The 13355-nt window shown below is 50.0% G+C and overlaps 1 protein-coding gene across 1 annotated transcript in view; it reads left to right on the plus strand.

Moving 5' to 3' along the window:
* Positions 1-13355, plus strand: part of CPXM2 (carboxypeptidase X, M14 family member 2) — a gene marked incomplete at its 5' end in the record, with an annotated part of 94047 nt that overhangs the window by 37860 nt on the left and 42832 nt on the right. The window contains one exon of the mRNA XM_006912874.3: positions 2848-2987. Within this exon, the coding sequence (XP_006912936.1) occupies positions 2848-2987 (140 nt within the window). The remainder of the gene's footprint in view (positions 1-2847; positions 2988-13355) is intronic.

Raw genomic sequence — 13355 nt, forward strand, 5'->3', positions numbered from 1 at the left:
ATTTTTTCTTCTGTTAGATATAATAATTTTTTTAAAGGTAAAGTAATGATGTGTATAACCTAATTGCCTTGAGAAAATTACATTAATTATCAATTTATTTGGTACTGTGGCATAAATAATCATCGCACGTAGTGGAGTTTTCAAGACTAGACTAGCTTACACTTTAAGGAATTAGGGCGTTTATTTCAACAACTTCTCATTGAAATGTCTCCAAAGTTTATGAAGTATTTCTCTGCATTATTAAACAGAAAGGGGTGAATGCTCCCCTCTCGGTTTCTCAGAGACATCGTATGAATATCGTTTATTGCCGTGTGGTGTAATTTGGTGACATCCCTGGGGCTGGTACCTCCTCTCTCTCTGAATCCTCCCAAGTACTTGCTTTACAAATTTATAATTCATTTTGCCGAGGTGGCTGTCATTTCCCAGAGATGGCTGTCATTTCCCTATGAGTCAGCTTCCCCTGACACCTTACTATTTATTTGACTGTTCGTTGAGCCCAGGAAGAGCTGAGATTGGCAGCAGAAGCAAAATATCCAGGCTGGCAAACCCAGGAACCTGAAATTGTGTTCTAGATCACAGACAGTGGGCTCTGGTTGAATGTCAGGAGGCTAGTTCCTGTAAGAGTCCATGCGTCTGTGAGGTGAACCTCCCGACTGTGTGGTAGCTCTGTTCTTGTCTGCTTGGCCCCTGACCAGACATCCTCAGCCTTGGCATGTCTGACACGTCGGGTCAGGCGCTTCTTTGCGGGGGGATGGCCTGCGTGTTATAGAATGTTTAGCAGCATCCCTGGCCTCTACGCCTTAGTGGCCGACAGCACACATCTCCCCCAGCTGTGACAGCCAAAAGTGACTCCCTGGGGGGGCCACGTGGACTCACGTTGGAAACTTTACATGAGTTTTCTCTTTTTTTAGATTTCGTAACTCTATCCTGGATAGTCGAAGTTGTAGAAAACATATCGCAGTTAACTGCAATAGTATTGTAATTCCTTAGCATTTTTTAAAATGTGAAATAATTTTTTAGAATGTGAAACGATTTGCCAAATATTCGTTGTTTTAAATATACAGATAACTGACATTATTGAGTACTTTTTTTTAGTCCATGCTAACTGTATGTGCCAGGCCCAGGCATAATCAACACCGTAAGGGAGAAAGGATCATTATTCCCACTTTAACGGATGGGGGAGATGAGGCACAGAGCATTTAAGCAAATTACCTGAGTTTAAACAGCGTGTAAATGGCAAAGCAGGATTCACACCCGAGCAGGGGACCTCGGCACAAGCTCTTCACCAGCACCCTGTGCAGGGGGTGATTTTAAGACGCCGAGACCACGATGCAAGCTCCACGTGTCGGCTTCGGCCTGCCTGTGCATTCTAAGCTCCAGACGGCAGGGGTGCTCACGCTTCTACCTTTACCTTCCTACTGCCGAGGCCACTGCTTGGCATGTAGTAGAGACGCAGTAAAGGCCAATTTTAATGCATTAGTGAGACTGTTCTAAACATCGGTCTCATGGGCTGTTTACAAGAAAAGAGGAAGCACAGCAAACCCTAAGTGCAGGTTAGGGTTCCTCGAAAGAAGAGGCGCTGCGTCTCGAAAGAAGCGGTGCCGTGACGTTGGTCGTTAGGGTGTTGCAGGCCTCTCTGACTGGGAGGATCACTGCCTTTGGTGAAGAAAGCGAGTGATCGTGGATGTACAGCCTACAGGCTGGTCGTCTGGTTGCCTGGCAGTGTTGGGAAGGGAGAGGTCATGCTTCGTGGGTAGAAGACCATGATATCGTAGTTTTCCGACAGTTGCCCTCAGAGCTCTTTCGAGATTGTTTCAGGAGAGGATTGGACATGCGCGTACTGTGGTTTGGTCCTGATCCAAGGCATAGGTTAGCCGGTGCAGCCGTGGAACCCTTGGTCGACCTGCTCCTCTGCAGTCGCTGGACTCTGAGTGTCACGTCCTTAAGGCTTCCCAGAATTTGAGCTGAAAAGCGCTCAGAGGGAGAGAAGATGGGCTGGCCTATCACTTTTCTCGTTCATTTATCATTCGGACCTTTTCTCATCCGATTCTGTGCTTGCGAAATAGTCGTGGGACAATGGGATTGATGCAGAAAGGGTCTTAGGAAACCAGGAAGCATTGCTTGGTTCAAATATCCTCTTTTTTTCTTTTAAGGTCAGGAAATTCTCTTTTTAAATGGTGGTAACACAGGGAACATTCCAGAGCAGAAACTTCACCTACCTTATAAATTCGGATCAAAGAAATCTTTGATAGCGATAGTAGTCGATATTCAACACATCAAGTGACTTAAGTACGAATAAATCAATATTCACTAGATAAACAACCTTCAACACCTACCTCAAATATTACTTCTGCTTTGGGGCTTTCTGTCGTGGTCTCCCCAGACCAAGTTAGCTGTGCTATCCTTAAATGCTCCCGTAACAGTTTGCTCTTCTTCCTTAAGTAACACATGCCCATTGTGTTCTAATGAATCTATTTTAATGTCTTTCTTCCTGCCTGGATGCTGAGCTTCTGGGAGGGGACGATTCACCTTGTATCCCCAGCACCTGGTGTGTGTGGGCTGGTACGTAGGAGACGGTCTGTGTCTGTTGGATGAGTGAGTAATGGGAGAACTCATTAAATTTCATCGTTCATACTGGGCAAGAAGAGAACATAACACATTGTCATATTTCTAACTTTTAATAATAAGCAACTCCCTCTTATGATTTAGAATAAGGAGTTCGGGGCACGATGTTTTTTTTAAATCTCCTTCCTCATTGTCTCCCTTCCTCTCAGTCTCATGAAAAAAAATCATGTTAATTTTAATTGATTCCAGGTCTTTCTGAAGAACAGGTCTCTTTCTTTGCAGGCGGGCATCAATGAAAATGACTTTTACGACGGGGCGTGGTGTGCGGGGAGGAACGACCTCCACCAGTGGATTGAAGTGGATGCCAGACGCCTGACCCGGTTCACGGGCGTCATCACTCAAGGAAGGAACTCGCTCTGGCTGTAAGTGCAGCTGGACCCGCGCTTCTGTGGACTCCGAGCCTTGGGTCTAATGTTCTGGGGTTTGGACAGGGACAGGTGGCTGCAGGGAGGTATCTGACGAGCGGTGGTAGAAGGGAAGGGAGCTGGCATGCGGACAGGAGACCATTTGCTATAGACACGCGTCCCATTGAGAAGGCGCATCCCTTGGAATGACATCCTCTCCCTTACAGGAACAGACAGAAGGATCCACCTGGTAGATTAGGCTGAGTCGACAAAGGGGCAGTCAAAACAATGCAGTGTAGGCATGAGGCTGCCATCTTGGATCCATGGTGAGTTATTGGCCCTGACTGGTGGACCAAATACAGCCTGAGGTAGGAACTCTGCACATACAGTGAGCAGCAGGTTACAGGTCCAAGCTACTCTCCTGGGGTAGAAGGTATTAATCGTCCAGATTCCGTGAGAAAGGACTGGAGGCCTAGGCAGCTTCCCAAATAAAGGATTACTAGAGAAGCAGTAGAAATGACGGATGGGCCAGTGTGAGGCCTGAGAACGAGATGTCGAGCCTGTGGTCAGGGCTGGATCAGGAACAAGGTGACCTGATCGTAATCCCAAGAGAGGTGGGCTGTGGCCCCTTAAAACTCTCCATCACACGGAACGTACACGCAATGGAATAGAATGCAGCTTCAGAAGGGAAGGAAATTCTAACATGAGGACATTATGTAAGCCAGACTCGAAACGACAAACACTGTGACTTCATGCGCATGAGGTGCCCAGAACGGTCAGATTCACAGAGCAGAAAGTAGCATGGCGGCTGTCATGGCCGTGGGGGGAAATGAGGAGCTAGTGTTTAAGGGGTATAGAGTTTCACTTTGCAGTAATGAAAAGTCCTGGAGATGAATGGAGGTGATGGCTGAACAATAATGTGAGTCTACTTAACACCGTGGAATCATACACTTAAAAATGGTTAAAATGATCCATTTTATGTTATGTCTATTTTTCTATAATAAATCAAAATATATATGTACAAAAAAAAAAAAACACATCAAAATAACCTCTCCATGTCAGCCCGGGGCTGGAGACATATAACATATTTGCAATCATATTCTGTATGCAATTATGTTATTTTTAACTTAAAACACATCCATAACGTTTTCACGCTGTTACTCAGACTTCATAATGATCGTTTTTAATGGCCTGTCGTTTACACAGCCATGCCTCCATCACCGTCTCGGTTTTCAATTATCCCATCTCATTTTGCAAGAAAGCACTTTCATACTTTTTCCTTCCTTTGGATTATTTCCTTCCCATAAATTCCCAGAGCTGGGGTAATTCATGCATTTTGACGACGTTCGCTTCTATATTCGTGCTCTTTGTGTATCACGTTTTATTCGCTTTGCATTTCAGGAGTTCTGTGCATGTGTTCCTAATGCCGATTTTTGCTCAGTGGTTTGTGTTTTGCTGTAATCAGCAGCTTATTTACCATGACAATTGTTTCACTGTTTAGATTCCTGAAGGCTAGAGTTTTGCAAACAAAAAAGGTTGAATTACTCAAGGAAAATGGAAACTTGGAAAGAAAAACAGATTTGAGATTATCCGTGGAGAGTGGGGATTTCTCCTTAAAGCTTGGGTTTTAACCTGTCTGACCACCATCCTTAGAAATCCAGTGGTCGGCTTATTATTAGATTAGAAGGAAAGAAATAATGCTCACATTCTGTTTCAACTAGAAGCACGGAGAGTTTGAGTGAACAAGACATGGCAGGAGAACAATATTTTTCTTTGACTCAGCCCAGGACGGGAGCGACGGAGAGGAAAGACAGGGACAGAATTGCTTTTAAGAGTCCGTTTATTTATTTATTTATTTTTACTGTCTAAACATAGTTCAAGTCAAATTATTCTTCGGGGACGATCAAAAGAAAGCTCCTGAGTTTCAGTTTGTCTTACCTCCCGGGAGAGGACTCTCTGTACTCGGGACCGAAGAAGAAATGGGACAAGGATACATTTTGGTATCTGAGCCCTTTCTCCCCAGAGGCGCGGATAATGCTGGAGGCATCCGGCTCTATTGCCGTATGACCAAAAAACGTGTCAACGAGAGATACCATCAAATCCTAAAAGTAAAGAAGACAGCAGTCGTCCCTCCTTATCTCTCCCCATGACCTCCAGGTCCACACTGTTCCCAATATAGGCACCTTTCATACCATTTTTACTATTCCAATGTATCAGTCTCCCTGTCTCTCCCCACTAGTCCGTGAGGACCTTGATGGAGGCAATCCCGATGCTTTAATGCATGAATATCGTTAGGAAGCGACGAATCAGCAAAGGTTCACTCACACCAAATAGTGATGAGTTAACTAATCTATGAGCGTAAAGGACCACGAGCAAGCTTCAAATGCAGATGGGGAGAGTGGAGGGGTGTGGAGAGAGAACATGGGGACGTGACAGAGGTTTCTAGAGCTGGCATGGAACACGGTGGCTCAGGAATGGTGTCGTGGCTCTCGGCTCCTGTTGCTTCCGAGGTTTGCCCTCGCCGAAGCTCAGTTTGCCCTCGCTTCTCTAAAATAACTATTCTCGCTCTCATAACGATGGGGTAACAGCGAAAGGAAATGGTTATACCGGTTTTAAAATTACGCAGCACACAGTAAGTGCTCGATACATGGTCATTTTCCCCCGCTGCACCTCTTTGGGATTGTTTAGAACAGGGGTTTTCAAGCTTTATTTTCAGCCACAGATCCTACTTCAGATAAAATCCTTCTTGGAATTATGTAGAGAATACGGACAAGTCAGGCTGCTCCGTGTGACCCAGGGGGTTGGAGAGCGTCACCTGCCGGGGTTTCCCTTCTCCCGCTCACGGGAATCCCCCCCGAGGACACGCATAACGAGTGGACCAGACAGCACAAGGTCGCCTCTGTGCAGGTGACAATCCTGCCACCTCTTTCCAATGCCGACTGCTACTTCCCGAATCCTTCGGGGGAACGGGCAGATGTGGAATGCAAACCGAGACAAGCAACGGCTGAGTTAAATGTGAGGAACATCCCCTCATCTCAGAGTGTTGCACGTTGGTCGATAATGTTTTAGAGATGGGAAGGGAAGGGGTGGCCAGCCCGCGGGGGCTGGCCGAATGGTTGCTGCTGTTTATAGATGGCTTCTATCTGGTTGGCGGATGACAGAAGCACTTTGGGGTCGCAGTGCAGGCACGGCGCCTGCCATTGGCTTTTGCTTAATGCACCTCACAGACGTTGCATTTTCGCAAATGGAATGCAAGGCCCCCCCGCCAGCGGAAAGCTTACGACTCTTTATTGCAATACCTTCTTTATCGAGGTGGGCTGGACCCGAACCCTCAGTATCTCTGAGTATGCCCGTTTATATTTAAGAATGCGAACACTTTTCACTTATATGACTTCTTACTTGATATTTTTAAGTGAACATCTGCGTATAGGCACTGGGGACACTGGTGAGCAAGCTGTGGCCTGCCTGCAGGGAGCTTTCAGGCCGGGGGGACTCTGACATGTCAGCAGAGCCACTAGCACCAGCCAAGTCCATGCCGATGTGAGGTGGGGTGAGAGGGCTGTTCTCAGACCCAAGATTCAGATGGAAAGGGCGACATGGCAGGTGATGAGGCTTAACCATGGCCAGCGATCGGCGCCTAACCAAGTTGACGAAAACTTCTAGTTTTCATAATTATTTTTCAAACAATTTATGCTATTTGAAAGTAACAAAATATAATTGTTTTCATGTGTTGAGTCATTTATATTTTTCACCGATATAAATTATCCTTCCCCACTAATTGCAATTTAGTGAAATGTTAGTCTGCTAATAAAAGCCAATCTTTCCCTTCTCTCATTTCTGCAAGTGTATTAGATATCTGAGTATTACAATTATAACCAAAAGTTAATTATTTTGCCTGAGGTGAATAGATGCTTCTGATGACTTGGGTGAAATACAGGCAATTTAGAATAACCAAACGTTTTCCATTGTAATTGTTTAATAAACAAAACAATTCTCATTATCGCTTGAGAGTGTGTGGACGTGTCCTTAAACTGAGGTAGCAATTTGATGGATGGGTTTGCAAGGTGAGGGCTGGCTGAGTGTTTAACGCGCCGTCGGCTCCTCAGAGCGAGGTGAATGGAGCTCAGGCTTCTGGCGAGAACACAAAGATGGCAGGTAGCTCAGCCGAAGCCTGAGGGAGACGGCCCTCATCTGTTAGGGGCGATGCTGACGGAGATTCTGAATGTGGGCTTCTCCTTTGAGGAATCTGATGGCGAAGGAAGGAGTGGGGCAGGCGCCGACCCAGAAGGAAGACAAGGTCGAGGAAAGGCCCGTTTCCTCCGTTTTTCCTGGAAGACGGCTGTGTTTATGGGATGCACGGCGCCGATGGGACAGGTCCCTGTGCCGATGGGACAGGGGCGTGGGTGGTGGTGGGGAGTGGGGCTGACGTGGGTGGAGGGGCTCGCCCTGGAGGGAGGGGGGTCTCCTCTCCCCTGAGAGACCGATGGTGGGGAGCACCCCAGGGGGTTTCTGTTCTCAGCCGAGGAGGAGGCGTGTCCTCTGCAGGCGGTGAGCAGGGCCAGTTTTGGGACTGGAGACAAAGAAAAAGGACAGGGGGTCTCTGTCTAGTTCCAGGGAGGACGCGGCTGGGGTCTGAAACGCATAGAAAGAACTGCGATGGCCCCATGTGGCACTGTTGGCGCTTTGTCCACTAGGGGCCGGTAGAGTCGCTGGCAGTGCGGCTGGAGGAGGTCCAGTGTCAAGGGCAAGGTGGCAGCTGGAAGGACGTTCAGGAGGAAGGGTGGTGAGGCCGAGATCCAGGCTGGGTCGGGAAGGAGTCAGAGCCACAAGGCTGATTCCCTGGAAGCGAAGGGCAGGTTCGAGGAGGCCCTGGGGGAGACGAGGCTTCAGGAGTGATGGGCGTGTGGCTGGCGGACGGTGACCCTCTGCGGACTCCACAGGGCACAGAGGAGAGGATGGGGCTTGAGGACAGCGAGTGAGGCGTTGGAGAAGAGCAGGCGTCTGGGAATCTCGAGGCTGCGGGGTTGGCCGCTCAGCCTTGTCCCTGTTGCAAGGACCTCCAGGACACTGTGGACACGCTCAGGACGCGAGCAGGAGGCAGCGGAGGAGATGGTGGGGTCTGAGAGACGTGGGGAGTGAAGAGCAGAAGAGGCAGCTGCCAACGAAGAAGCAGCTGGAGGATGTTGGTCCGGACACAGGGGACGGAGATGGGACCTTCCCAGCGCCTTCCTCCGCCAGGTTCGCCCGGCGGCTGGACCTGTGCGTCCCCAGCGAGAGGAGTCGGGGGAGCTCCCAGCAGCATCAGGCGCTCGATCCCAGAAGATGGACCGTGGACTTTGTGGTTCTCTCTCACTCCTCCGGGTGGGTCTGTCCCCAGCACAGAGGCCGCGTGGGGTCTGGGCAGAGGAAGGGGTGCCAAGCTGGGGCCAGGATGGGACCGGGAGGACGCCGGACAGCACGTGGCAGCCGAGCTCAAGGGGAGGCGGCTGGCGCCTTCATAAATCGTCTGCTGTCGTCTTGGCGAGAGTGCGGACGTGCGCTCCGACTGTCCTGCTGCGTCTCTGTTGCTGGCAACACGAGACGTTGGCGCCTGCGGCCGCTGGGGAGACAGAAGTTCTCGAACTCCTTTCTAACCTCTTTGAAAACTGTTGGTTTCGAGCGGCGAGTTTGGCATGAAATGGAGATATTTTAATGAAAACATCCCCAAGTTCAAGTGGAAGGCCAGCATACAATCGTTTCTTCATTTTGTTACCTTTCAACAATGCAGAAAAAGGTATTTGAAATTAAATAAAGCCTTCAGTTACGGCCAAATGGCTCACCTTGGTTTTCTGGGGACGGATGACTCAGGAATGAATATTTAGGTGGTAAAATCTCTGAAACAGAAACAGCTCTAGAATTCCTTCCTGGCGATGAAGCTTCCCGCTATACTCAAGGGTCCTTGTCCCCCAGCTCTGATACCCCAGGAAACTTGCTGGGCTCACCCCACCTTTCCTTTCATCTGTTTCCTGTTGGAGGGGACCCCTTGCAGTGGGCACCCTCCCTGCTTAGCTTACATGATGTTCCCATGCCTTGACCCACAAGACCCTGCGTGGACTGGCTCCCTCTGCCTGTCTGACCTCAGTCATACGTCCACCTTGCCCAGAAGCCTCCCCTTGGTTCCGCAGATACCGCAAACGCTCCTGCCCCAGGCCCTTCGCACCCACCATTCTCTCTGCTTCAAGGCTCAACCCACCCTGCGTTCGGGGGCTTCCTCTGGCCACCCTTCTGGAACCCACTCCCAGTCACTGTATGTCCTCACTTGGCTTTATTTATTGCCTGTTTGTACTTGTACTGATGTCACCCCGGGGAGCAGGCAGGGTCCGGTTCACGTTTGCCACTGGGTCCCAGTGCTGGATCGGTGCCCTGCACAGGGAAGGTCTCCTGCTCTGTCACTCCGGGGCTGGACCACAGCCCCCGCCAGCTCAGCACGGGGGGCTCTTTAGTGCACAGACTGCTGAGAGAGACCGCGCCACGCACTCCCCGTGGGGATGCAGCTCTCGACTCCCCCGGTGCCTTTGCTGTCCAGACACCTGGGTCCCCACAGGTGTGAGCGGGGAGGAGCGCAGCTTCCGGAATGAGGGTGGGGTTCCAGACCTCCCTAGTTGCGTGGCCTTGGGTGCGTTTCGGAGCCTTTCCGTGCCTCAGTTTCTTCATCTGTAAAATGAGATACTAGGACTGCTACGGGGGTTAAACGAGTTAATAGAACGTCGGGCAGTGAAGTTAGTCCCCGGCACGTGGCGCGCGCCCTGTGAGAGTCTGCCGTGGCCCCCGTTTTCTCGGGATTCCTTCCCGTCGTGGAGGGTCCGGGTCACATGCCAGCTCCCGACCCCCATCCTTCTTTCTTCTCTCCAGCCAACCCTCTGGGGGAGCTCAGACCACATTCTCTCCTCTCTCTGGCGGCCCGCACTCTCTCTGTGTGGTCTTAGAGTCTTTAGCTGGGAGGCCTGAGTAGGTGGGTGGTCCAGGTGACGGTCTCACCTTCCGTGCCTCAGTTTCCTGGTCTGTAAGAAGAGGCTCCAGCTGGCTTGCTCGGCGTGCTGCGTGTTCGTCGACATAGTGCTGCCGCGTTCCGGGCACTGCAGATGCTCAGCGCACCGTGGCAGCTGTTATGTATAAAGTGGCCCCATCGCACCTCTCCCATCCTTTCGAGTCCCCCACCCCCCTAAGCCATCCACCTTGATCCTCCATGGTGCCCAGTGCCCCCAGAGGGCACCCAGGGAAGAATTTAGAACCGAATCAATCCCATTGCGGCTATGAAGCAGAGCCTGGCATTTTGCAAACCTGCTCCTGTGACCCGTCTGGATGTTGCTGAAATTAGTCTGGCTAGCCGGAAATTTCTTTAAGGAAAAATGCATCGGTTCCCTCTCCAAGGGTGCTGAGCCATTTGTGTTACCTCGCGCAGTGCTCTCGGTGACTCTGCCAGGAAGGTCCCTTCCTTGTCCTCATCGTATGATGAGGAAACGGATGTTTGGAGATAAACTGGGTGTACCTCTCCCTGCCTCGTACTGAATATTGTTCGTCCTTCCCCCACTGTCGCTGCTCGCTTTCTCTTGTGCCTTGAGCCCTCCGCCCCATGGATGGGCGCGTGTGTACTTCATCTAAATGCTTTCTGAGGCCAGGCCCGGGGCACATTGCAGGGCTGCCTCCACGGCCAGCTTACCTATCAGCCGTTGGACACGGCACGCAGTGCGGCTGGGGCCTTGTGATCATTAGGGACTCGAGAGTGTTAACTTTCACAATCTGGAGACAATAAATGAACGTTTAGGTCGAAGAAAGCATTTTGCTCTATGATGTTAGTATAGTCATCATTATACCTACACAGTCATGAAAAGTGATTTCAATATTTTTTAATGGAGGAAGGGGTCTGCCGCCAGCAGCATAGTGTCTTCCAAGATGTCAACGTTCTAGTCCCGAGAAGCTGTGAACGTGCAATGTCACATGGTCGAGGGGACTTGAGGTTGCAGGTGCATGTAAGGTTGCTGACCAGCTGACCTTGACATGAAGAGATGATGCTGGACTGTCTAGGTGACCCAGTGTCCTCACATGAGTCCTTAAAAGTGGAAGAGGAAGGCAAGAGAGAGAACCGGAGATGGTGGCATGCGGAGATGTCCACCGTTGTCGGCTTTGAAGATGGGGGCGGGGCCTCAGGCGGGGAATGCGGGCGCTTCTAGAAGCTGGAAAATGTGTGGACACAGCGTCTCCTCGAGAGCTTCCAGAAGAAACGCAGCCCTGCTGACACCTTGATTTCAGGACCTCTGACCTCCAGAACTGTGAGATGATAAATGTGTGATGTTCAAGCCACGAAATTTGTAGCAATTTTACAGCCGCCATAGAAAAGAAATAGTACCCACGGTGGCAGAAGTGCCTGGGGCCCACAGAAGTCCTCGTGTGGCCGGCTGCCCACCCCTTTGCTCTCTGATGCAGGGTCATGCCCGTTAGAGACCTCCAGGCCGTGGATGGTGCCGGCCAGGCAGCTCCAATGTCAACAAACATTATAACCGAACAGACTCGGGGCCAACCCCCTCTCCATTCTCACGATCCCCGTGAGCCATTTCTTTGCATCCTTGCTTCCTCGTCTCTTGAGTGACTTTTTCGGGTTTAGAGGACTTCAAATACCTTCTTTTGACTTTTAGTTCTTTGCAGTGGAGCTTCTTACCTAGCAACTGCCTTACCCTTTACCCAAATTTATTGGACTTGGCCCCCAAAGTGGCATTTTTCCCCCTTTCTCTGGTAGACATTTTTACTGGCAGTAACGGAAAACAGATAATATTTCTAAGTTTATAACATTCCCTCTTATGGTCTCAAAAAGCCACGGTAACCAGTCCAAAGTGAAAAATCTAATAAATCACCGGGCTGGTTTTTCAGTGCCCAGCCTTTGGCCGTGCTGAGAACGTGGCAGGACCACTTAATTCTGTGATTGTGGTTCCAGCAGAGAAGGCGGGGTACAGAGAAGGAGAGAGCGAGAATGAGGACGGGCTTACGTTCCTGAGTGTCTTGCGTGCCCGTGCTCGTTGTGGACAAAACGTAAAACTTTTTGGTTCCATATTGTTTCTAGAAGCTACTAAAGGCAAGATTAGACCTCTGGCGAGCAGAGGTTTTGCCTTGAGTTATGCATTAGCCACAACCAGGATTTGAGCCTGCTGAGCTCTGTCAAGGAGGTGCTAGACAGGAAGAGGAAGCTGCCAGCTGCCTCACGGCTCCAACAGAAAATTGGCCTAAAAACGAGGAGAGAGTTTAGACTCCTTTTCTGACTGAAAAGGGATTGAATAGTGCTTTCCCTGCTGGTATGAGAAAGTGGACAACACCCACCGCTATTCACAACCGAGGCTGTCGGGGTTTAATGGTCTGTTCGGTTGGCTGACCTCAGTCACTTGCCATGTCACGTGGTGTTTGCTGAAGCCAATGGTGGTCGTCTACGGGACTTTGGGGAGATTCTGTCTTGTAAGGTGGGCGGCGGGGGCGGAAAAAAAGCGGGGGGGGGGGTGGTGGAGAATCTGACTGGCAAGCCCAACAGCTGTAGAACTCCAGTGAGGTGAACCCCTGCTGGGCACCTTGGGTGTTGCCCCATGTCCACCCAGCATGAGTCCTTTGGCCATGATTTGAGCTACTCGTGTTTTCCCAATTATTCCCTTTCTTGTCACTTTGCTTAAAGTACCTTTTGCTGTACAAAAAATTTTTATTTTTGTGTGGTTACCATAATCAGTCTCTTAAGGTTTGTGTCTTGCTTAGAAAGGTCTTGCTCCTCCCAAAGATAGAAGAGGATGCACCCACATTTTCTTCTAGCACTTTTATGATTTCAGTTTTTACACTGAAACCTTTGAACCACGTGGACTGTATTTTGGTGTAGGGTATATGTAATAGATCAAACTCTTTTTACACTCAAATGGCCACCAGGATGTCCCACCGTTAGTATATGATTCTTATCTTCTCCAACTGCTATTGTCCGGATGTTGGTGTCCGCCCCAGAATCATATGTGAAATCCTAATACCTGAGTGATGGTATTTGGGGGTGGAACTTTTGGGAGGTGATTAGGTCATGAGGGTGGAGTCCTTATGATTAAGATGAGTGCCCTTGTAAAAGGCCCCCCCCCCCACCCACCGCCACCAAGCTCCCTAGCCCCTTCCACCGCAGGAGGACACAAGGAGAAGTCTGCGACCCAGAAGAGGGCCCGCATCCAGCCGCACCGGACCCTGACCTGTTGTCCATGAGCTAGCCAGTCCGTGGTATTCTGTACTAAGACCCCAGCGGAAGTGTCCCCAGCGTGGTACTCCAAAAGCCCTTCTGTCACGGAGTTGACTCCTGGACTTTAAACTCCGCCTCGTTGCTCTGTCCTGATGTGCAAGGAC

The sequence above is a fragment of the Pteropus alecto genome, unplaced genomic scaffold (assembly GCF_000325575.1).
Source record: "Pteropus alecto unplaced genomic scaffold, ASM32557v1 scaffold74, whole genome shotgun sequence".
NCBI classification, from domain to species: domain Eukaryota; kingdom Metazoa; phylum Chordata; class Mammalia; order Chiroptera; family Pteropodidae; genus Pteropus; species Pteropus alecto.